This window comes from Sapajus apella, unplaced genomic scaffold (genome assembly GCF_009761245.1).
Source record: "Sapajus apella isolate SASKATOON/1434 unplaced genomic scaffold, GSC_monkey_1.0 scaffold66, whole genome shotgun sequence".
Classification (NCBI taxonomy): Eukaryota; Metazoa; Chordata; class Mammalia; order Primates; family Cebidae; genus Sapajus; species Sapajus apella.
The window spans coordinates 10,227,282-10,252,328 of NW_022437006.1; the positions used below are offsets into that span (position 1 = coordinate 10,227,282).

Genomic DNA, 25,047 nt, shown 5'->3' on the forward strand with positions numbered 1-25,047 from the left:
CCAATCTACTCTGATTACGAAGAATGGAGAAATGTGGTATATGTTTCAAACCAGATAGATTTCTATAAGAAGTATTTTTAAAAATACTTATGTTAGGGTGCTTAAATATATAAACTTCTATCATCTAGAACACTGACAAATGTGTACAAACCCTTCTCCAGCAATCCTGAATAGCATATATAGTACTCCACTGCCCATTTTAGTATCGCATCGCAAAAGCACAACACAAAATTTATGAATACTTTTAGTTCACATTTTTTAATGTTTAAAAACTATGTTAACAGAGCAGTTATAGAACAGAACTTCTTACATGTCTTTATTTACACCACACCCTGAAAAAAAAAAAAAACCTAGTTCTATTTGATTAACTATGAATAGCAAACTTTGGTGACTTGTGACTCACTTAAATCACCCATCTGAAATTCATTTACAAGGTTTTTACATTAATAAAACAGTGGTGTGCTACATGTACTGAACTCAGATGAAGTCTAAAGTACACTGGACTCTAGAGAGTGGATTACATATCAATGATCAAGATTCAAGTGTTTGGGGAAAAAATTACCTAAGACAGTCTATGTTGGCATCAACAATAAAATAAAAGGCAAACATGCAAGACTTCCAAAGTGTGATAAAATAATGGTTCTTTGTTTCCTTTCCTTCAAATTAGTGCTCATAATTAATATTCAGGTTCTCCCTCCCCCCTTTCATAGAATCCCAAAGTTTGAAAAATGCAGCAATTCAATTGTGAAAAAAAACATTCTTCTCCCCAACTTGTTTTCATAAATACTATATAGTGGTACCAATGTTAACAATGGAAGATCATTATGAAGAAACAATTTGTCATTTTGGATATATCTGTTTCTACATGACAAGGATTTGTGTCTAAATATTCCTTATTTGATCTTAATGCCAGCATAAGAAATCAATGGAACTATTTCTCAGACATTTCTTTTTCTAAATAGTTAAGTAGGGTTTTAGGTTCCAACTTTACGTTGAGAGAACTATGTTACCTGGGAGGGAATGTAAATTTTTCTAATTCCCAAACAAAACCACTAATATCTAGGAAACATTTATTGTTTATATGCAGATCCTAGAGACTTCTATTTCAGTGTGGATCAACAACTGCAAAAATATACAGCCTCCTATTTATTTACAATATATTTACATACAAATGAAGTATTTTCCTGCAGTAAGCCTCAGCTGCATAGATTCTTCCTTTAAAACGTAAATTCGAGCCTGTATACAGATGGGCCGAATTTCATAGCCCTTCGTTAGAGAAAAGCCTAAAGAAGGAGATGTCTGCACCTTGTGAACTTTACATATTTTGCAAGAACTTTCTCTTTTAGATTTAGTGATAGTTTTTAGTTGTTAGCCACCCCATCTTCAGTTTGTATCTGAAAGCCTTATATCATTATAAATAATTCACTGTAATTTAGGGGAAGTATGTCCTGTTGCTAAAGGATTCTCAGACCTGCCATCCCGAAGGAAAATCATGTATTAGTATTGCTAAATGATGGCCTGTGTCTTCTTTGTTTTGAAAGTGGTTAGGTGTTTGCTGTGAACTTGAATGGGAGAATTATAATCTCAAAGTTTACATCCCCTCTAAGCCTAAAGCCATTTAAATTGATAAACTGAGAGATACTAATAGGTTTTGCTCTAAGGCATAAAATCCGATATTTCTGACCTCCTCCCTACTCCAACTAAATGTGCCATAGTCCAACACTGTGCCCCACTGAATTGGAACTCAGCGTTTCGTTCTTTTGAGAGTAGTTTGTAACTCCTTAAACAGAGCAGACCTTTCAGTAGAGAATTCGCTTTAAAAGGAGGACAGGATTATCATCACACAATCAACACAAACACTGGAGAACTTACTTCTGACACAAATTCAGTATTTCTTCTAAGTCTGCATTTACAAAGGGTCTTTTCTTTTAATTTCTCTCACCACCACCCTGCCCCTACCAAAGCCTCACTTTCATTTCCTCACAGCTTTAAAAAAATAAAATATTATCATGCCTCAGCCCGAGGTAACACTGAGTGCAGGCAGCCTGTGTTTAGGAGTGTGCACCTGCACTAGTATTTTCAACCAGAGGGTGATGACCAGGTGGCAGCGCTGGATTTACTTGCTTTCTTGCCATTGCAGGGATCCCTGCAACCAGGGTCCTTTCCTCCCCTCCCTATAATCCTGGCTCCTGTGTCTTGCCCCATGAGTCCTAGGAATCATCTTGTGTGGTAGGACTAATGGGAAGAAAAAGGGAGACTCATTGGCTTAGGGTGGTTCTCAAACTTGATGCACTTCAGAATCACCTGCTGAGCCCCACCCTGAGAGCTTCTGACTTGACCGTGTCTGGATTGGGGGTGCGGGGCTGAGAATCTGCATTCTAACGAGGTCCCCAATGATGCTGATGCTACTGGTCTGGGGGCCACATTTTGAGAACCACTGGCTTAGAGGCATGAATCAGTCTCCAGAAAGCAGTCAGTTCCAGAGTGACAGTATTATGTACTCCCCGAAACACTGAGGAAACTTACCACAACACTGTGTCTGCCACAAGCCCTATCCCCAACACCCTTCTGGGCCTTTTTCTCAACAGGGTCTGTAAATGTAGAAAAGGAAGTAGTGGAGAGCTTTTGTTTCTCTTTTTTCTTTTTTTCTAACCTCCCAGCTTATTCCTCGAAAGTTAAAACATAGTTACTAGCACTAAAAACATTAAAAGTGCTGTGCACTGACCTCAACGACTGGTACATGAGATAAGCTGTGCACCAGCATCCTTTTCTGTGGTAGGCAGGGCAGGAGATGAACCACAGGAGCCAAAAGTCAGACAAACAGCAACAGGCAGAACAAACCTGAACCCTCTGGACAACAGCAGAGGTACCAAGTGAGCGATGTCCCTGGAGGTTTCTGACCCACAAGAGGTCCCATCACCCTCCTTCACCCTCCTCTTATCACCAGGCTCTCTGGCAGTCATGGACTCATTCCTCCCAATTTTTGCTAGACACCCTGTTTCAGGCCACTCTAGTCACCTGTAGTCCGGTGGCATCTCTACCCCCATTGCCCAGTAGGTGGTATGTGGCTGGGATGGACAGTCCAGATTCTACTAACAGGCAACTCTGAACAAACACCCTCCTGGAAACAATGTTATATTTGATGGTTAGATTCTCTGGCAAACCTATTACATTATTCACTTCCAGCTAAACTATGGGTTTGATCATCTTTTTCAGCTGGTCTAGGGGATTAACCACCATAGATAACCTGGTCTGTAAAGGAAAATACATTCCAGGTTGCAAACAACCAACTGACAACTTTTTGGAATATGATCTCTTTATACACTGGGACTGCCTGTGCCTAAACAGAGTAGATTTCCCTCCTGTGTGTGTTTCACCAGTCCCACTTCCAATAAGTAACATTAAGTAAATGAGGGATTGACAGTATTCTGTGTTACAATAACTAGAGAACAGTTCTAAATCCAAAGTGTGAAACTGGCACTGTTCACTAGTATAGAGATCCTACCTACCAAGGGAAAACATGCTGCTCCCCATGGCTAAGGTATAGTAATTCTTTAATCTACTAATTTAGCAGAAAATCTTTCATAGCACTTGACTGTGCTCTTTAAATTCAACCTAACATCTGTGATACATGTATTTTTGGCTACCAGTTCACTATTCTGAACAAGAATAAGAGCAGTACACTTTACAGCTAATCCCACACAAAGGATATAACTAATCATTGATATTTGACAAATTACGGTAGAGTCTATTATATTCAGTCAACAACAAATTTAGATAAACATACAAAGGTTTTTAAAAATATGTGTGTTTATCACACGCATCAACAACAGTACGCCTCCTCTAAATAAATGTATTTTAAGTAAATATTCCTTATATTGACACATGAAGTCCAGAGGCCCAAAAATATGACTACACATCCCAGTTAATGATAACGTTCTAAATTGACTTTGTGCGTGTGAAATGAATTGCTATAAAGTAACGAGGAAAATAGAAAGTAGCATAATATAGCTTGCAAACTAAATTAACGTATTTTCAAAGGTAAGATATCCCACTACCTGGCTATTTCATTACTTGGTGCTCTAGACAAACTCCTAAGAACCGACTGAATCTTGGTTTGTTCTGTTTCTGTCATTGCTAATATGATATGGAAAACATTGCTGAAAAGGACAGAGATGGCTGTGGATATGGCTAGATTAGGTATTCATATCTAAATATCTGAACTCTGACCTAATGTGGATATAATTCTGTAGCATTATATTAAAAGCTATGATGATGCAATGCAGGAAATAACCTTTCATTCTCCCTGCAAGAGGATCATGACACGTGCTTCAATGCCTGCCTTATCTATGGGACATTAGTCTGTAAAGGGCAGAGACAGTTCCGTGTGATTCTCAGTGAGAGTGAAGGCCTTTGGAGATTTGAGTCAGGAAGGGAACACGGCTAAGTGCCTGGAAACTCTGCCAACAGTCTGCAGTTAGATTCTACTTATCTCTGGATAAGAAATCTGTGCTCAGTGAACTTATGTGTTTGGAAAATTCAACCAGAATATAGAGGAAATATAAGTCCTGTTTCAAGAGACCAGATCACAGAGCATGCATATTTCTCACCATATGTTAACTATGAACAATTCAATCACAGGGGATGCTCCCACTTAGGGGAATGCAGTTCTGGGTTTCCTTGCTATCCCCACTCCTTTTTCAGCTACAAACTCTCTTCTTTTTCAGTCTCTTCACAGTTTCCTTGTGCTCCCTTTAGGAGAGGGACTAGGGTAAGAGTACTAGGCACCTCTGTCCTCCTGCATGAATCAATTGGGATGGGCTGTAATGACACACTCCTTGGTTGGGGAAGAGAAGAGGAGACAGCACACTAAGACCCCCTTGTCTTCCTCATCTGGGGGAAGGAAAATTATTTCGGAATCTGAATTTTTAATAAATAAACAAACATGATTGCTTATCATGTTTTCAAGTAACCAGTGATTCTGTCCGAAACTCTTCGCAAAGACTATCTCTGAGGATTTTTTTTTTTTCCAGCAAGACTCTAGATGGAGAATTAACAAAGAAGAAATAGAAATGAGGCTTATTTAAGATACAAAAATCTTGTATTTGTAATAACCTAGATTTATAGATATAAAACAAGTCTTTTAAAGACTTCCCTAAAGTACTCAATATAAAACAGGAGTTACTTATCCTAGATCATCCTTAGTTAGGTACACATGATTTTCTGTGCAACTAGCTGGTGGACATGAATAAAAGCGAATTGGCCTACGATGTAGTAAAACATTTTTTTCCCTTCAACAAGACAGGTATAGGAATGAAGGCTAAATGCATCAGAGGATTATTTTCTTAGGCATTTTGGACAATCTTTTTGCAGTAGGTTCCATTGGTCTTCCCCATTGAAAGTTGACTCAGACCAGAGTAACTCTGACACAAGTTGCCAAGAGGGAAACAATACTTCATTTGCTAGATTACCCAGATGTGTAGCTTCATTTAATTACCAAGCTAAGAATCATCCCCAACTGCTTTTCAGCTGAGAACACTTGCCAGAGAATGTTTCTGGATGTAAATGGGATGTGGTACCAGCTAGGCCACTGGACTGCCTCAGCTCAGCTGCCAGGCGATCAGAGCCACCTCAAATATTGGGCATGCTCTGATTCAGCAGTGGCAGTGCCCTATAACTTTCAGATGATTATCTCTGTGTGCTATGTTAACCAAAATAGGCAAATTATTTACGAAACCATTTTTTTCTGTAAAGCAAAATAAATATATACAATTCAAGATTCTTTTCTCTTCTAAAAAGGTACAGATAGTGTGAGCTGAACATCAGTAGGAAAATTATTTCAGAATCTGGTTGTATAATAAATAAACATGATTGCTTATCATGTTTTCAAAGTTCTAAGAGACCACAAAGCCACAAAACATAGAATTAGACGGGTAAAAACTGATTGTGAAAAGTACTGGGAAATATGATTATATGAAATTTGAAAAAAAAAATTCACAACCCTAAATTGATCCCAGATCTTGGAGGGACATGAAGCATTATAGAAACATGTCTCTGTTTTGGAACCAAAGTGTTATTCCATTTTAAGTATCCTGTACATTTCTGTTTGCTTCTGTAAACTTGCAAAAGAAGTGATGAGAGATTGCTGATGTGTGGGGACTTGACTGAGCAGACAACAGGAATATTTCTTTTTCTCAGCTGGTTTCAGTGGCCTTCATCACTACTCGATGAGCAGGCCCAATCATAGATGACCAAGGGAATGCTGACCAAGGAGAACAACACCCCCAGGCCCAAGAAAAGAGCAGCCTGTAGCAACAAAAAGGCAAGGGTTATTTTCAGTGCAGCAAAAATTTTCCACATGTACCTGGGGAAAAAAAATAGAACTGTTTCCCTCTCCCTTTGGGTCCTCTGGTATTTGGAGTTTGTTACAACCATGGCTGAACTGTGAGACTCTTTCTAAAAATTGTATCAATCTGATCCTACAAGGACGGGAACATAGAAAAAATAAGCTAAGCAGAGTAGTCTTCTATGCCCCGTTCTTTGACTCCATATTCACCTCAATTGTATGTATCCATTCTACAAATGACTGGGTATCCTTATGGTGTCTCTCAAATTAAGATTACAACTAAAAGCGGGGAAAAGGCCTTAGAAAATATCCAGGACATATTGTTATTCATTATCTACCAACCTAGCTTATCACTGGCAAGCAAATATTTCTGTTTAAAAAAGTGGGAAAAACATACGAAAGTAAAATAGATTTGATCAAGTGACATAGGAAACAGGTGTCAAAAACTAAGTTACCTGAAAGGCTGATGAAGACCATAGGTAAACAGATGATTATGTGGTTTGGCTGTGTCCCTAACCAAATCCATCTTGAATTATAGCTCCCATAATTCCCATGTGTCATGGGAGGGACCCGGTGGGAGGTAATTGAACCCTGGGGGTGCGTCTTTCCCATGCTGTGCTAGTGATAGTGAATAAATCTCATGAGATTTGATGGTTTGATCAAGGGGGATTCCCCTGTACAGGCTCTCTGCCTGCTGCCATGTAAGATATGACTTTATTCCTCCTTCACCCTCTGCTATGATTGTGAGGCCTCCTCAGCCATGTGGAACTGTGAGTCAATTAAACCTCTTTCCTTTATAAATTACCCAGTCTGGGGTATTTCTTTATTAGCAGTGTGAGAGCAGACTAATACAGATTATTAAATTCAAAATCCAAAGAACACAAGATTCCTTGGGCTGGAACATGTTCCTTGGGCTGGAGCATGTTCAGTGAGAGCTCTACAGGGAGAAGGATGATGCATTCTGAGAGCCAATGGGCCTAGACTGGAAACTGGTGGAGGAGAAAGAGCTAGGGAAGGAGAGGAGCAAATTGGGGATTGAGATGGCTGCATGTGGCATGCCATCCTGGGTCCAGTCTAACTCCCAGTGGTCCCTACACAGATGGAGCCCTTGTCTAATGCCATTTGGCAGACCCTACTGCTAGTTTCATTATGGGACCAGGTTTAGAGAGGCTCAGAATTCATGCGCAGCACGCCTCCACCATTTTCAGATTTAAACTGAATATATTGTCCTGTTGTGCCAGAGTGACTGCTCCTTTCTCTCTGTCCTCATGAAGCCCCTACAGGCAAGGCTGGAAGGATTTGGGAATTAAGGTTACAGGGGTGATCATGTTGGGGAACTGGATACTCTATGAGCATCAGTGCTGCTTCTCCTAAATGCACAGGGATGACCCTCGTGCCTGCACCTCTTATCTGGGTCTTTTCACTTAGGTAATAGGTACAATTTCAGTGCTTACACTAGCTGAGGGGGCAGCTGAGAAGCTTACTCCAAGGCCAAGCAAAATGGAACTCCAAAAGGGACTCAGATAGCAACCACTTTACCCCTGCTTCCCTCACTGTTTCCAAGTACACCACCTTCAAGATGCCCTTGAATTTCACCAGACCTGGAAACAAGAATCCTAATATAGAAAGGTAGGTTTTGAATCCAGGTCTGTTGTTCCAAAGCATTATCTGTCAAATAATAAAAAGACTCTTTAACTCAGACATTTTAATTAAGGCATTGCATGTTCCTTGGGCTTTGGGAGGGGTTACATGACTAGAAATCATATGGAAACAGTAGACTGCATAATATCTGGGAGTTCTTTGTGACTTCCTCTCTTGCTAGACTAGACACCATCCTATAGAGACACAGGAGGATGAATGTCCATTCTTCTGACTGACCACACACTAGATCAGAACAAAAGCTGAGGCACAATGAGAGTAAAACCAGAAAAGATATTTGCAGGGACAGGAGAAGATTCTGATATATTTTAAATCTCTCCTAAGTAGGAAAGCTACAGGGCTTCTGCCTCCCTTCAGGGCAACTGAAAGTAGTCTTGATAGAAAGGTGAACTATTTATTTGGTAAATTTAAATGGAAAACTAATCAGAAAAGTTAGAGTGGCCGGCAAGTGACATACCCAAATTCTTTGAGTTCCTTTGTCTCCATCCTGGTCTGTGATTTTTAAATAAAGAGATGAAGGAAGAATAAAAATAAGCATATTAGCAGATGTAACTCCTGTAAAATAAGAAAAAAAAAAGAGAAAGTTTAGCATTGCTATTGTGAAATTTTCCCTCCAAACAGCTATTGTAGAATGATAAGCACAAAGTCCTGAAGCCATACCTACGACTCCAAAAATATCTTTCATGGAGGGTATGAAGATCACCAACAAGTTGATAATAACCAAGAGTATGCAGGTAACCACGATATGACGACATAAATTAAACTTTGTTTTCTTAGCCAGTTCAAATAAAGATGAACGAACCTGCCAGAAAAGAAAACAAAGATTCTGTAAGTGCCTACAGCATGCCAACACTGACATTTCTCAGTAAAGTAACTGATTTATTGGTGTACACAAATTGGTGAAATGTTTTGTGATGCCTAGTGAATTTATAGATAGCTTAACAGTTTTGGAAGTACAGGGTCTTAACTGAAGAGGGAAAATATTTTTATTTATGAATAGTAGAGTTTTCTTGTAGGGGGTGGAATTTCTGTCTTTGGTTTATCTAAGATTTGACTGTTCATTTCCCTTCTTTTTATATTCTCTTTTCATGTCTGACTGAGATTTGAACATTCTATTGTCATTTCTTTGTAAAGAACAGGGACAGATTAATTAGAATGAAGATTCATTGCATCAGAGGATCCCTGATGCACTGAATGCCACCTGCTTTTCAAAGAGCCTGAACAGAGTCTTGGGATCATTTCCAGATGCAGTTTCAATAACCCAGGAAAATTACCTGGGGCAGGCTTTCTCTGGAACAGGCTCCCGCAGGCAGGAGGAAAGCCGAGACCTCAGCTTTTCTCATATTGCACCAAGGCCCTTACTCACTGTGAAAAATAACACCGGCACTGTGAGGATCACAGCGACAATGACAGCCAGCCGCACTGTCAGGATGAGAATGTCATCTTTACTCTGGTACTTGTGAAGGAGGTCTGACTGAACATTGTCTGAAATGATGGAAAAGTAAGAGGGTTTTACAAGGAGACAGAGTACATAGCTAAGTGACAGTTTTTCTGAATAACAAAGAATTTGTAAACTAAAGGGAAAGAAAAGCAATGCTTTGAAATGTCTATTAAAACTATTAAGTTGGAAAGAAAAATCTGTACGCGAGACATGCTCTACTGTGCATATGTGACTTAGCAAAGGAATTTAAAGTAATGTCTAGAAGAAGCTACATGGAGTGGGAATGCTTAATTTAGACTAAATTAAACCTAGGGGCACATTGGCCTTGAAAATGAAACATACAGTTGAAGTGCAAAGCTGCTCTTAATCTAGACTTTCCCTCTACTCTTCAAACCACACCAAACTGCCACAGACTTGCTGGGGGACAGGGGGCGGGAGGTGCCTGCAAGCCACATTGGAGCTTGTTTTAAACTCTTCTCTTGTTAAGTCAACTTCAAGTGGCCAACCAGCAGAGGCACTAGCTGAAATTTCACCACCAGGAAATAATTCCTCTTTTCCATGCATGTTGTTCTTGTAAAAAAAAAAAAAGTGTTTACATACTACTGTGTGTGTGTGTGTGTTTGAGACAGGGTCTTGCTCTATCACCCAGGCTGAAGTGTGGTTTCAGTAGTGCCATCTTGGCTCACTGCAACCTCTGCTTCACGGGCTCAAGTGTTCCTCCTGCCTCAGCCCCACAAGTAGCTAGGACTATAGGTGTGTGCCACCATGCCCAGCTAATTTTTGTATTTTGTTTTTGTAGAGACAGGAGTCTTATTATGTTGCCCAAGCCAGTCTCGAACTTCTGGGCTTGAGCTATCCACCTACCTTAGCCTCCCAAAGTGTTGGGATTATAGGTGCACGCCACCACACCTGGCCTTATGTACTACTTTGAACTTTTTCTCAACTCAGAACTTCAGAAAGTGTTATTTCAAAGACTAACAAAGCTAGAATGGTAGTCACATAGAGTATGAAACTGCTCACTCTTTTGACAAAAGATAATTTCCCCTCCTGTCTCCTGCAAGGGCTTCTCACTGCACCAATCTCAAGGTTCTCAGCATGGAATTCAAATGCTAATCGGTACCATAGAGCTTGGTCTCAGTTTCCAAAAAAGAATCATAAGTTATAATACAAATCTCACTAGTTCTAATTTCCTTAATTCAAACTAACCAACAACTTAAAAATAGCTGAGGCTTTTTCTTTAACTCGAGAGTAATAAAAGTGTTTGGTATTCTATTCTATGTGAAAAACAATTCATTTACAAAGAAAAATCATAGCTTGAACAAAAAAACAGTGAGACTTTAACTAACATGAAGCTCTCCCCCTCTCTCTCCCTGTATCCACCCCAGCCCTGCAACTCTGCATCCACCTTAGCAACACCAATTTTATGCAAAAATTAAATAAGGTATTTATGAATTCATTAAACAATGGTATTCTCTATTGCTTGTGAAAACAATAAAAATAACATCTGTATAATCAGAGTAGCCTTTTTCTCCAGGCTGAATTAATAAATTTTAAATGTGTTTAATTTTGAGACATTTGTGTTTATGGAAAAAAGTCCCAAAGAATTATTATTTAGTAGAAAAGATGGTGAAATACAAGCATATATATTTAAATTAGGTACACAATTATAAAGATAATGAAAGATATTAAATAAAGATTCAGGATAATTTGAATAGGAGAGGATGAAGAAGCAGTAAAAGCCAGTAAAGTGTTCATTCAGTGTCAGTAAAAGTTACATATGAAATCTTGATCGCTTTTTCAGATTTCATTTTTAAAAATTTCTATGTCATTCCTTTGGATCTTTGCAAGGCTCAGGTCTGACTACCAGTGAACAATTAGGAGTTTCATTTTTAATTAACTTAGAGTGTCATGAGTGTAGCACTCTGCTCTTTCTCACTTTCAGCATCTGTCTCTGTCTGTCTATTCTATTAATGGAATCTGACCTAATTTGCAGTGTCAATTAGGAAAGCCTTCTCTGATGTAGTTTTAAACTTTCCTCAGTAAAGGTAGCATGCTTCTAAAATGCCATTTCCTTTAAGGACACTGTTAGGATAAAAAAAATATATTGTTTTAGTAATTATTTTATTCTGCAGTCTGCATGAATAATAAAGGAAAGAGCACAATTGCTTTAAGCAGAAGAAAAAACTAGAGAAACCAATGAGTGGCTTTGTTGCTTTCTTTACCTTTTATGTTAAAAGTTATTTCAATACTTATTTTTACTAATTTGTTTACAAATATTTATATTTATGTACCAGCAGAAATTACTTACCATAGAATGTCAAGTAGCCAAAAATGGCAGTCAAGAAGTACATAACAAACATGGCAAAAAAGGAGATGTTTGAAACCATCTGCATTTTTTTCTGTGATCGGCTAAAAAAAAGAAATTTTAACAATTAAAAATCGTATCACTTAATTTAAGTGGCAATGTTAACACTGAAGAATACTAATTTAACTTTGCCGCTATCAGATTAGGGCAGATCTGAACAGGTGAAGTTACCCCTGGCAGCTATGACAGTTTAAACTCTCTTATACTGAATTGGTATTGAGAGTGAGATCCATGGAACTACACTCCCTTAAGTGTTCTTCCCCATTCTTTTAAAAGAATATCAAGTTCTCATCTGAAAGGCAGACAGCATTTTTTAAAATATTTGTGCTTGATATTATCTCCACACTAGCTGGGCAAAGGCAAAAAGGCAGAAAAAAAAAAAAAAATCCATGCTGTTCTCCTAGCTCCAGAGATTAGTGGCAGAGCCGGAACGTGACCTCAGGTGTTCTGTCTCTAAAGCTGCTGTTTTAGGTTCTGATTTTCCTGTTGGGTGGCCTCAGGGATATACCTGGAAGTCTGTAGGTCTCTAGAGCACCAAGTGTCCAAGAGATCACAGCTGGGATGATGAAGGGCTCTATCTCTTAGGTCAAGTTCACTCTGGGGTTGGGATGACCCTTTAAGTTTCTTTAACTGCCCAAATAATTAATCTGCAAGACTTGTATTCAATAACAGACCACAGAGAGTCATAACATTTGGCTGTGTCATAGCAAGGAATCTGGGATGCCATGGGAGTACGGAAAACAAGAAAAATTGAGATGTAGGCTAAGGCATGGCAGCTCATGCCTGTAATCCCAGCACTTTGGGAAGCTGAGGCAGGCCGATCACCTGAGCTCAGGAGTTTAAGACCAGCCTGGGCAACATGGTGAAACTCTGTGTCTACAGAAAATACAAAAATTAACTGGGCTTGGAGGTATGTGCCTATAATTCCAGCTACCTTGGAGGCTGAGGTGGGAGGATTGCTTGACCTTGGAAGTTGAGACTGAAGTGAGCTGAAATCACCCTATTGCACACCAGCCTGGGTGACTCTGTCTCAAAAAAAAAAAAAAAAAAAAAAAAAAAGTAAAGAAAAATTGAGACGTATACACTTGAAAAATTAAAAACTAAAACTAAAAGCTGACCTATTAAAAGATGTCAAAGATATATTTAAATTTTAGAGGATCACAAACTAGGAGTGATGTATATATACATAGAGGTAGATGGTTAAAATTTAGCCATGTATCAATTAAATATGAAAAAAATGAGTGAATTCAATGCTAAATGACATCAACTTTGTTTCAAAATGGAAATAAATACAAATATTGTCTGTTTTAAGTTTTTAAGATTACACTATGGTGACTATTTTTGTATATGTTTGATAACTGTAGGCTAAAAAGAGAACACATGAAGTTTATAAGGAGGGCTTAATTTTCTCAAAACAAGCAATCAAAAATAAATGAATAAATCCATAGAATTTTCTTAATAGTTAAAATTGAACAGCAATATTCTTTTTTCCTAGTTTGTGGTCTTAACACTGATTTCTTATTGTCTGATTTACTAGCCTTTTCCCCCAAACCAACAGGCAAATCAGAGATAATGTATTTGCAGTTTATAGATAAATCTGAAGATTATCACCCACTTGCAAAATACACATACGTAATGGAAAGCAACACAAATACTTAAACTCTCCTTGGTGATACACTATTTGAAAAACCAAATTAATGAAAAAGCCCACATGGTTGACTCCTTTCTGTATTTATGGCCCCACAAAATATTGAAGTTTCTGATTTTTCATGCTTTCTTTTTTCTTAAAATACAATACTTGTTCAAGAATGGCAGAATGTGAGTAAATGTTGAAGCTGGGTGATGAATCCGCTGAGGTTCATTAGACAAATCTGTTTATTTTAATTCTATATTTGCCTATTAATGAGGGGATGTAAAATGATTAAGATAAACAAATTTCTTACTCTTTAAGCTCACTGTAAATTGGCAGGACTGATGGGTGGCAGACAAATGCAAATGCAATGGTTGGTAAAGCATACACAGTCTATTTGAGAGAAAAGAACAGACATTAGGAAAAAAAAACACTTTTACCATAAAAATGACACAGCTCCAGTATTTCCAAGCTGTCTTTTTATCTGACAGCTCTTGAGAATCCCTGGATTATTCAGTTATTAGGAGGGTTTTGATCTCTAAAATAGAAGCAGCTTTTCTAAGAGAGCTTATCTAGCTCGAGCCATTAGCCACTCGTCACAGAGGGATTTTGGATTTGGCTCACCTACAGCGTATTTTATGTACTTCAGGTATACAACATCCCCTGTTTATACAGCATGAGCCAGTTACATGGCACTCTTCCTAGGATAGCTCGTTGGATCTCCACAGCAATCCCGAGCAGTAGGCAGACCGTGGCTGTTCTCCTGGCTCCCTGCAACAGGTCAGGCGACTGGCCCAGCACTCCCACCTCTAGTTAACTGCTCCTTGCTCTATGTCAGGTGCATTGAATCAGACTTAAAAGATGCCCTCTGAAAAGAAAATCTGTTTCACATTGCACTACTTTGGCTGTATTCTTACAATCAGAGAGAAAGAGAGAGATTGTGATCTATTTAGTTTTCTTAGATAAGGCTGTTTGAAACTCTCAAACTCAATCTAATTTCTTATGCAAAAAGAGGAGGGGGGAAGGAAGGAAAACTAACTTATCTTATGCCCTAACTCTGCTGATGCACTATACCAGGCACATTCTAACAAAACCTTGTAAGATACAGAACAGAACCCTTGTTTTTACTCAAGGGATTGGGTTACTTGCCTGAGGATTCAAATCCAACCCTGACTGACTCCATAATCCTCTGTTTCCCATAGTATCAACAATATTTAACAGTATGAGGGTTTTCTAAGTCCCAGTTTATGGCGGCATCTATATTTCAGCTGTGCAAGCTGAGGAAGTCTGCATTATTCCCTTCTGTCATCACCATATAAGAAACAGGGGGCTAAGGATGTTATTAATCTGTTTTTAAAGCATCAACCAGTCCTCTACACAGGAAGAGCTGAGACCATTATCCAGAATGGGATTTTGACAGAGAATGCTTAAGGGTAAGAGAGAGTGTAAAATATAATATTTGTATATTTCTCAAGGATCTCTACATGGATTGTGTAATCTGGAAGCAATGGTACCATGTAGTGCAATTACAAGTGTAAGAAATAGAATGCTCTTAATAAAAGTGCTCCTTTAAAAATCCCAATCTTTTTATCTGCAAAGGATCAGGAAACTTACCTTTGAATTGAAGGTAACATATTTTGGCGTGCACATGTCAGCATTTGTTGAATTAGCGCTTATTGTTGAGTTTAGCTCTGGAACAATGCAGGGAATTTGAAATTTCTTGTAAATAACCTGGTATTAAGAAGTATAGTAGAAACAATATAGACTTTAGTAAAGCCAAATAATGAATAGTACTATCACAAAACCAAACCAGCCATTTCAATCAGCACTTACCACTATTAGGAAAAAAACCATGCAGCTCAAGGAGAATCCACTAGTATAGCCAAGATACCCTTTAAAAAAAAGTAAAAAATAAATTATTTCTTTTTTTCTATTTTTTAAAAATTTGGAGCTACCCATCATAAACTGTTATTACTTCAAAATTCATCCCCTCATTTATTTCAATGCGTTATTTCAAGCATATTTGAGAGCTCCAACAATAAACACACATATCCAAGTGAATACAAGATTTATTATTTGACAGTGCTACTTTATTTGGCAAAAAATGGGGCACTGAATAAAAATATTACATTATGTGCTTTGATTCCAACTCTCCCTGGCACACTAGAGAACACAGATTCCCAGAATCCAACGGAAAAGAGCCTTCCAATTTTTTGCCATAAGTCTGTGCTGGTGGACTCTGATAGTGTCCTATAGGCAAACCCATTTACTCCTTGATCCCCTCAGTTATGCACTTATTGTGTGCATACTGAATGCCAATTATACTACTTTTCTCCGCAGATGAGAGAGTAGATGAAGCGAATTTCTAGAATGCCTGGGAGATCTCTAACTGCCACCGTGACCTCCAAAAAGGTAGAGTTAAGTAGCCTTTTGAGACTGCATTATTCTCATCCCTGGGGAAGAGCCTTTCTCTACTTAACTGAAAAGAGCTACCTCTATAGGTACAGAAAACACAGATGTAGAAACCAGAAAATAAGTTTGGATATAATGTATCAGACTTCTGGAGCTGTTCTGTGAGGTTTATACAGAGGTCTGATACATTATATCCAAAACAAAACAAAAAACTGTGGCTAATAATTATTGTTTGAAGAGCTTTTATCCAAACTTCTGTTTGAATTAGCCCAGAATTCAAGTAAATACACTTTACAGGTTTTTGACTGGATGGCAGTCTGGCCACATTATTCAATGTATAAAATTCCCCTAACATCAGGCATTCTTGTTTCCAAATACAAGCATAAAAACAAGTAGTAGATCAAAGCCAAATGGATATGACTTGGAGATTATCCACCACTTCTGACTTTTGATTTCTCTCTCCCGCTTCAGAGAGAAATAATTGAGACTGGTTAGACTAAATTTATGCATGATTCATAATACTTAGGGCTTTAAATCTAGGCAGCTGTCTCCATATTAGATTTGAAAATGTATTTACCTAAATAATGAGGGTATTTAAGACTTCATACAAGGAGAATTCCATTTTCTGGACCTTTCTTAGAGTAGCATATAAGTTGTACTATTGAAAATAGCCCTGTTTGTCCTGGCCCCAGAACCTTCCTTCTCTCCTCCACAGCTCAGTAGAGGGATTGTTTAGGAGGATAAAAACTGACTACTGTTTTTATCCCATATTAAAGTTAGGCCTGATTAATACTTACAATTTATCATTAAGTGCATCACTAATCTTTAAGTGCATGCAGAGGAGAAGCAGAGGGCAACACTGTCCATTTTTATTCAGTTTCTGATTCACTTGAGCACTGCAGAATACTATAAAAACAAAGTGTGTCCTTACCTAAGTTCTTCAAGAGACACAGAGGGAGAATTATGCCAAAGGTAACTATTACCACCAGAACTCGGCCATCCACGTACCAGGCTCTGAAAGGCATTTAAGTGGTTAGGTTATATTTTTTTAGAAAGTGACTTTTGTCCCCTCCAATGTAAAATTTTTGTTAATTTTTACTATATCCATTAATTTTTAAAATCATTATTCAGGTCTTATCCAAACACTTCAACCCAACCACTACTTATTTACTACAGCTTCACTCCCACGTAATGGAAGAAGGAATATTGTTTTTTTTTTTTTCCTTTCCCATTGGCTAAATGTGGCATTCCTTTGAATTATTTACATGGTTTCAAAGCTGAATGCATACATTGCATTCTGTCAGATTACAACTCGTCTTATCAATTATTTAAAGAGAAAGCTCCTTTTTGTTTTGCTGGGCTAGTATCAGTGAGAAGCAAGTCACCACAGGTAGGCATTTCTCTCTCCCTGATCTCTTGGATTTGACCATGAATCCTGAGAACACTAGAAACTCTGACTTCTATGATTCTCCCTTGAAAGAAAACAGAGAAACTAAGACAGACAAGAACTGTTAAACAAGACAGAGTCAAAACACAGTTGTGCCAAATGTAGCTGCAACATTTTCCAGGGTTAGCTACATCTTTAATGAGGTTGGCTCATGTAAATTTTGCTCCCAAAATGCTACGTCCCTCCTTTAAGCAAAAGGCTAGGGTCTTAATTTTTTTTGCATGTTCCACTTTTGTGTTAAAAATACTCCATATCTGTTCTATTTCACAAAAACTAGATATAGATTTCAGGCTCTTGGGAAAATGCAGTGTCAACCGCTCACAGCATAACAGATAAATCTACTTTTCAAATGTTCGTATTCAAATGGCTCTCGCTGCTTCTTTCATTTATATAGCCCCAAAGAAGTTTACTGTTGAAACAACAAACAAACAAAAAGCATCCTAGGAAAAACTTTCTGCAATATTCATAAAGCAAGAATTTTGGCTAGCCCATATTTAAATTAAAAACATTTTAGGTATACCATTAAAAAATGGTCTATAACTTACGAAAATGCCTCTTCCTTTCCCATTAGAAACTTTATGGCAGAGGGTAGTTCATTTTTTACTATGAAGAGGTAGCTCAGCATTGCTAGAAGAAAATGAGAACATTTTTAGAAAGAAGATATGAAGACTTAAGTTACAAGCTATATTAAAAGTTATCAGCCTGTTCTTAGACCAACCGTCAGTAAGACACAAAGGGAACTTTAGCTACTCCAGTAGGATTTGTGGCTTTAAATAAGTGACTGCTGTCTCTGCTTTACTTTCCCTGTGCCGTTTTAGCAATGAGGATGATAACTGTTTGAATTATGTTAAAATTCATGCGGCCACCCAACCACCAGAATTAGTTTCAAGTTATGTATAGAAAAGCATATTCTTTTTACCTCCAGTGTTCTGAAGAGAGGTGGCTCCAAAGATTACGAACTTCCCTGTGGTGCCAAAAACTTGTTCCCCCAGCTTTTCGTATACCATGCAGCCTATTTAAAAATCAAATTTGAGAACACAAAAAATGACAGGGTTCTGAAAGTTAAAAATAGTCGAGATTTTGTCATTCTATTGACTGTTCCCCAAGTTATTGTGTGCCTTTCTCAAACTCACACAAATAGTCTTCTTGGCTTTGCAGGGGTTAAGGCATCCTCATTATAAAACAAACTCTTGATATTTTAAAATGTCAGACACAACCATCATTTCTCCTTTTTCAAGTTGGCTAACAAAGCGTTACAATTAACCTCTTAGGTCATAAGGCTTATTTTTAACTACCTCTATCTCACAAAGGGGAAATTCCCTCTGTGATCTTTTTCTCAGATCTGGTAGATACTATATATATATATATATATATATATATATATATATTTGATTTAAAAAGATCCTAAAAGTTGAGGCAAAAAGATTCCTTTTTAATTAACTACCTTAAATGATTAGGCTAACAAGGAATTATCTTAATAACATCCCATCAATGCCTCCATGTTCTAAATGTAATAACAAGCTTGGAAACATTTTAATAGCCTTGACATATGAAATGTAATCATTCATAAAATGTAGTTCAAATACACGCAACTCCCAAAAGAGAGCAGACAACTAATCTGTCGAAAGCATATTTCATCTGTAGCAACATTTGAAAGTGTTCAACTAGCTCATCTCAATAAATACTAAAATTCTAAACCATTCATTTTTTAAAAAGCATTTATATTTCTTTATGACTGTTCAGCCCATGTTTTCAAAAGGTTCACAGACAGCAATATGTGACAGGCTATAATTAAACCTTTGTTTAATCTCTCAAAAGACTGGTGTTTAAACGAGACAATGGTCAGCTCCTCAATTTATTACAAAATGTTCCAGTTAAATTGAGTCATGTATATACAATAATAGTTGGCCAAGGTGGTTTTAGCTAATGTAAAAGTCAAAGAATTACAAACATAATCCAGTGTCCCAGAAATAGAAAATAAACACTTCAGGTATTACACTGCCCAGAGTACTTGAAGGCTCTTCATAGCTTGCTCACTCCCACAGTGCCTCAGGAGTAACATTTCCTCCTTGGAATAGGCACAAGAGAATGAAAAGTCTGTTTACTTACAAAACCTTTGAAGCTATAATACAAAAACATGGGATCTTTGCTTTGGATATATAAAGACCTAAGGAAAAACTGAAGCTTTTAAAATGAAGCCATTTTAAACTAGAAAAAAGGTATAATGGAGGGTTTGCTTTAAGTGACAACATTATTTGCTCATTGTCCATGCCAATTTAATTTATATATTGCTGCAACTGTTTCTCTAGACAAATACTTCCAAAGTTCTTCCAATTACTCTAGGTCAAAGTAGTCTTTCTTTCTTTCTTTCTTTCTTTCTTTCTTTCTTTCTTTCTTTTCTTTTCTTTCTCTTTCCTTTTCTTTTCTTTCTCTTTCCTTTTCTTTTCTTTTCTTTTCTTTTCTTTTCTTTTCTTTTCTTTTCTTTTCTTTCTTTTCTTTTCTTTTCTTTCTTTTCTTTTCTTTCTTTTTTGAGACAGAGCATTGCTCTGTTGCCCAGGCTGGAGTGCAGTGGCATGATCTCAGTTCACTGCAGTCTCCACCTCCCATGTTCAAGTGATTCTCCTGCCTCAGCCTCCTCAGTACCTAGGACTACAGGCAGGCACCACCATGCCCAGCTAATTTTTTGTATTTTTAGTAGAGAAGGGGTTTCACCATGTTGACCAGGATGGTCTTGATCTCCCAACCTCATTATCCACCTGCCTCAGCCTCCCAAAGTTCTGGGATTACAGGAGTGAATCATTGCACCCAGCCCCAGTCTTTCTTTTTAATAGTCAAATTGTTGTACAGAGAGAGCATCATTTGTTCACAATGTCATCATAAAAATAATTCACCCTGGTTTTAACAAAATCAAACATATTCTCAGCTTACCTGTTTCTTTTGAACAGATCAGTAGGAGGTTTATTGAATATATAGACAGCAATGTCACTGAAGTCAAAAGTACCCTAAAGCAAAGAAAATAAATCTTGTTGTAATAACTAGAAAAGAATATATTCTGACTTTACATTTTAGAAGGGCAAAGGTTTGTTTGTATAGTTAACATTATTTGTTAATAGTATCCAAATTTTGGAACCTATTAGTCATCCCTGTTTTAAAATCCGCAATAAAAATGTCCTACCAAATAAAGAAGTGCTCATTAGAATCTGAGTAACAGTTCAAATCCTTTACGTAATTCAAAGCCAAATAGCTCTCTGGGAACATTTCTGTTGAGATGACTTTAAAACAACATTATGAAAGAAAGCTTTTGTAGTAAATGATGTAATCTCTGTTACATCTGGATGAGAGTGTGTGAGAATGGGATGGGAGGGGCAAAGGGGAAGGCTGGCAGTGACCTTAGGAGAATGAACACCTGACTTTGGGCAACTTGCTTAACATTTCCCATCTCTGGATTCATTGCCCATAATATAAAGATACAAGCCAAATGATGTCTGGGCTCTTTTCATCTATTACTTCATGGCTATCTTAAAATATATATATTAGGCCACTAATGTAACTCACTTTTTTTTGCACCTGGTTCCTCTTAGATGAATAAGCACCCTTTGCTAACTAGTGGGAAAATCTGACAATCAAGTATAATGAAAAGACTTTTTTGAATGATGAACTCATGTTTTTGTTTTAGTACATCTGGCTCATTATCAAACCCTTCTCAAGGAAAAGCGCAGTTAAAATAATGTGGGAGATTATATAGATGATTTCTGAAACATTTGATTAAAACAGACATGATAACTGAAAATAAAGCCTATTTATTAAAAAGAAGAAAAAAAAATCCAGTCCCCGATTGAAACCGTTCACTTCCTGATGTGGGAAAATATATCCCCAGAACAATACATTACTGCAATTGACTCTATGTTTGAATCATTAAAGGCAATTATTTTTCCACCAAGTGCTGTTGAGAGGCACTTGGCACATCATGCAGTTCGCTCTGCGTGGGCTGCCTCCTCCTGGCCCTTCCCCCTCCCAGCACACCTGTTGAAGGCTGCTCAAGGCCCCAGCTCAGATGCCACCTCCTCACTTGCCTTCCCTGGCCCCAGGCAGAATGACTGCTTCTCAGCTGTCTCTGATCCTACAGCATTTTGCTTTTCGCACATATGGGGCAGCCATGAGGAGATAAACCAGGAGTACAGAACGGTCAACAGCAGAACAGATGGACTGCCAGAAACTGGCCAGCAAACAAAATAGGGGCAGAGCTCAGCAAAGGCAAAACAAACACTAGGAGAAAGAACAGAAGACCTAACACTTTGGTTAGAGGCCCAACTGATCTTCCAATAAAGGGGAATTTAGGTTAAGATAGGATTGGTAAGGAAGTGCATTCAGATCTATACTTATTTCTCCAAAATCCTTGAGTGAGGAGGCTGACTGATATGGTTTGGCTGTGTACCCACCCAAATCTCATCTTGAATTGTAGTTCCCATAATTCCCATGTGTTATGAGAGGGATCTGGTGGGAGATAATTGAATCATGGGTGTGGTTTCCCCTATACTGTTCCTGTGGTAGTGAATAAGTCTAACAAGATCTGATGGTTTTTTTTTAATAAGGGGAAACCCCTTTCACTTATCTCTTAATTCTCTCTTGTCCGCAGGCAAGTAAGACGTGCCTTTTACCTTCTGCCATGATTGTGAGGCCTCCACAGCCACGTGGAACTGTGAGTTCTTTAAGCCTCTTTTTCTTTATAAATTACCCAGTCCCAGGTATGACTTTATCATCAGCGTAAAAATGGACTAATTATTATCTCTTCAGGTTGAAGGATGTGAGAAATGAAGAGCAAGCATTTATTAGCCAACCCAGTAGTTCTGAGATATGTAACGGAACATGATTTGATATGCTCTGCCACAGAATAAAATACAGAACCTAATTGTGGCATGATTTTGTTTCCATCAGATAAGATAAGCATTATTTTACATAGAAGAAGCAAGCTTTGAGTTTCTTGCAGAGTTCACTCATGTTTTGAGGGACACACACTAAGTAGCCATTTCTACACATACATGTGACAGGTCCTGGAGGATTTCCATGTGGCACAGAAGAGCACAGGATTTCTAGTGGGGATAAATTGGGTGGTATCTTAGGATGAGTCAGGTGCTAGTCTGGAGTGACCATGTGCCCTGTTGGGTCTACTCTGCTGGGACCAAAAGTGACCAAAAGGATTTTCCCATGGTCCCAAGGCTAATGTATAAAGAGTACGAACTTGTACAAACTATGTGCCTAGGAGGAGTGCATAATTATGAATATCTACATAATGATTTACAAAAGGCCTTAACCCTGGAGAACTCGGTATTTATTAGCAAAAGAAACATTCCAAGGAAACATATGCTGTGTTCCCTCAGTCAGTAGCCCCTTGAACCATGTGGTTCTTGCAAATGGTTGTGTCTTAACACATTCTATGTGTTGAATCTCTTTGCAGATGATGCTCAGCTGCCATCTGGCCCTTTGAGCATCAGAAACTGCTATCCCTCTTTTTTCAAGTAGGAGAGAAGTGTTGATTAGGGAAGATTTTAGTAATGTTCACTTATCTTCTTCCCCCTACTTAAACATAACAGAATGAGGTGCTCCCACAGTGATGAAAATAACCTCTTCTCCCATGTTTAAGAGACATAACATTGTACCCCAGAGTACTAAGAGTACTAAGAGTCTGATGGCTTTTGTCTTTAACTCTATGATTGGCAAAGACTCTTTTCTTAGTCCCTTCTGAAATGTAGACCTTCTCTTCCAAGACTAAAAACTAATATAAAGTAAAACCTCCTTTTCTATCAGATCACTAAGAGGCAAACTGTAAAAGTAAAATTCTAAGAATACTTTAGACTATACCAGAATCTGGCATTAATAGGATTAAAATTTATAAAAGTACACGTCTTTGTTCAGATTCTTACAAAGAAGCAATATGTTGTCTAAATGACTCTAATGGGTTAGAAAAATCAAATCATAGATGTCTTGAGACACGGAGACCATGACATCTAAGAGAAAGAGGAAAGAGGAATAACTGGAGAGAATGTACTGGACACTTCTGTTTAGGGCATGATTATGCTCCTTAAAGTCCAGGTAGTATTTGTACATATAATTATGGTTTCCTGGAAGAGAAACACATGCTGGGATTCTTGTGCTAACACCATGGAACACAAGTGATTCCTTTTTAAAATTTCATCTGGATATAATTTAAGCTTCAATGTTGTTAACCATCAATCACAAGTATTAATATGGGTGGGGCAAAAATTGGTTGCTGAAAAAGGCATACTTACCTAAGGACTACAGCTCAGCAATTGGTGATAGGGCTGTTGAGATGTTGATAGTTCAGACTTATGTTCAACTTTGAGGAGATCTAGAGCATGTAACTGTACATGGGTCATGGTGAAGGTGTGGCAGGAGAGTTAGAATGGTGAAGAATGTGGTCAGGAACCTTCAAGAGTCTTTGTGTCAGCAACATTTTGAAAGATGTGGTGCAGGACATCCTGTAGATTTTTGAGTCTCCTGAGAAGAAACTTAGAATTCTAGACTCCTTAAGCAGGGAGAGACTTTTAGAGAGGATCTAGTTCAGCACAGCGTTTTCACCCAGGACAGGAAACGTCTATGCTCCATGCCAACACACTGGCATCAAGGTGTGTAAAGTGTCTTTTAAAAGGGGACACATTATGCAACCCATTCATTTCTGTAAAGTTCTGTGCTTTGTAACTGTGGCTGAGCTGAAATCACTATCGCTACTTCTATCCTTGGGTCCTCATTTTACCTTCAGGACCTATTAGAATCTACCTGAAATCTAACACCTCTCCTACCTAACAGTACTGCGGGTGCTCATTTTAAGATTGTGCTTTTTAACTCAAAAACCTTTAGTTCTTTGAACTGTTCATCTTGTGGTGAAGTGTTTGGGCTGTTTACATCTCAGTCATGGTCCAGTTCCTCAACCATCCTTTTTAAAGGCTGTGTACTGAGATGAGCCCAATGCTATAACATCAAATTTGATCCAAATAGCGCAAAGCATGACAGGATTTTTAATTTCTCTGAGTCGGACATCTTTCTTCTTTCAAGGAAATCTATTTTGGAATTCATTTTTACAGCAACCCCCACATACTTTTCATTTTCTGAGCTTCTGGTATGAGTGCTACTAGGCTGTCTTCATGATTCTATCTTGTGTACTTTTTTTGTTTGTTTTTGAAGCTAAGCGCAAGACCTCTATTTATTTCCATTACATTTTATCTTTCAAGTCTCGTGATCTCTTCTTAAATTGTTGATCCTTTTTACTTATATTTCAACCACTGCGTCCAACTTCATATCTTGAGTGTACCTTCATCCAAGTCACTGGCATCAACTTTGAATAGAATAAGACCATCTGGAAATGGCCCATTGTTCAGCCAACTGCTTGAAGCCTGGAAGTCATCCTAATCTCTCACTTATTCCTTCACCCTTTATATCTAGTTCATTTGCAAGTGCCCTATCATTTCTACCCCCAAAATTTATCCCAAATCCATAGTCATTTTCCCCATCTCCACCGACCCCACTCTAGTGTGAGCCATTGTCTTTAATTTCTGGATAACTGTGATCATCTTTACTTATCTCCCTTGTCTTGCCTCCTCACATATCTTCCACCCAGCAGCCAAAGTAATCTTTTTATTTTAATGCTTTATTATATGTCTCCATCACTAGACTGTAAGACCGGCCATGACAGTTTAATTGACCTATTCACCTATTTACAGTCAGCATCAAA

At 38.0% G+C, this 25,047-nt stretch overlaps 1 protein-coding gene across 2 annotated transcripts in view; it reads right to left on the bottom strand.

The window, feature by feature from the left end:
• Nucleotides 1-239: 239 nt before the first annotated feature.
• SLC38A1 (solute carrier family 38 member 1) overlaps nt 240-25,047 on the bottom strand; it is an 81,294-nt gene continuing 56,486 nt past the window's right edge. For both annotated transcript variants that reach the window (XM_032248390.1, XM_032248391.1), the window contains 12 exons: nt 20,229-20,302; nt 18,220-18,312; nt 17,846-17,927; nt 16,785-16,867; nt 15,275-15,333; nt 15,056-15,172; nt 13,755-13,834; nt 11,755-11,855; nt 9,372-9,490; nt 8,666-8,807; nt 8,463-8,560; nt 240-6,306 (listed from right to left, as the gene is read on the bottom strand). In XM_032248390.1, coding sequence (XP_032104281.1) covers nt 6,205-6,306; nt 8,463-8,560; nt 8,666-8,807; nt 9,372-9,490; nt 11,755-11,855; nt 13,755-13,834; nt 15,056-15,172; nt 15,275-15,333; nt 16,785-16,867; nt 17,846-17,927; nt 18,220-18,312; nt 20,229-20,302 — 1,150 coding nt within the window. In that variant the 3' untranslated portion in view covers nt 240-6,204. The remainder of the gene's footprint in view (nt 6,307-8,462; nt 8,561-8,665; nt 8,808-9,371; nt 9,491-11,754; nt 11,856-13,754; nt 13,835-15,055; nt 15,173-15,274; nt 15,334-16,784; nt 16,868-17,845; nt 17,928-18,219; nt 18,313-20,228; nt 20,303-25,047) is intronic.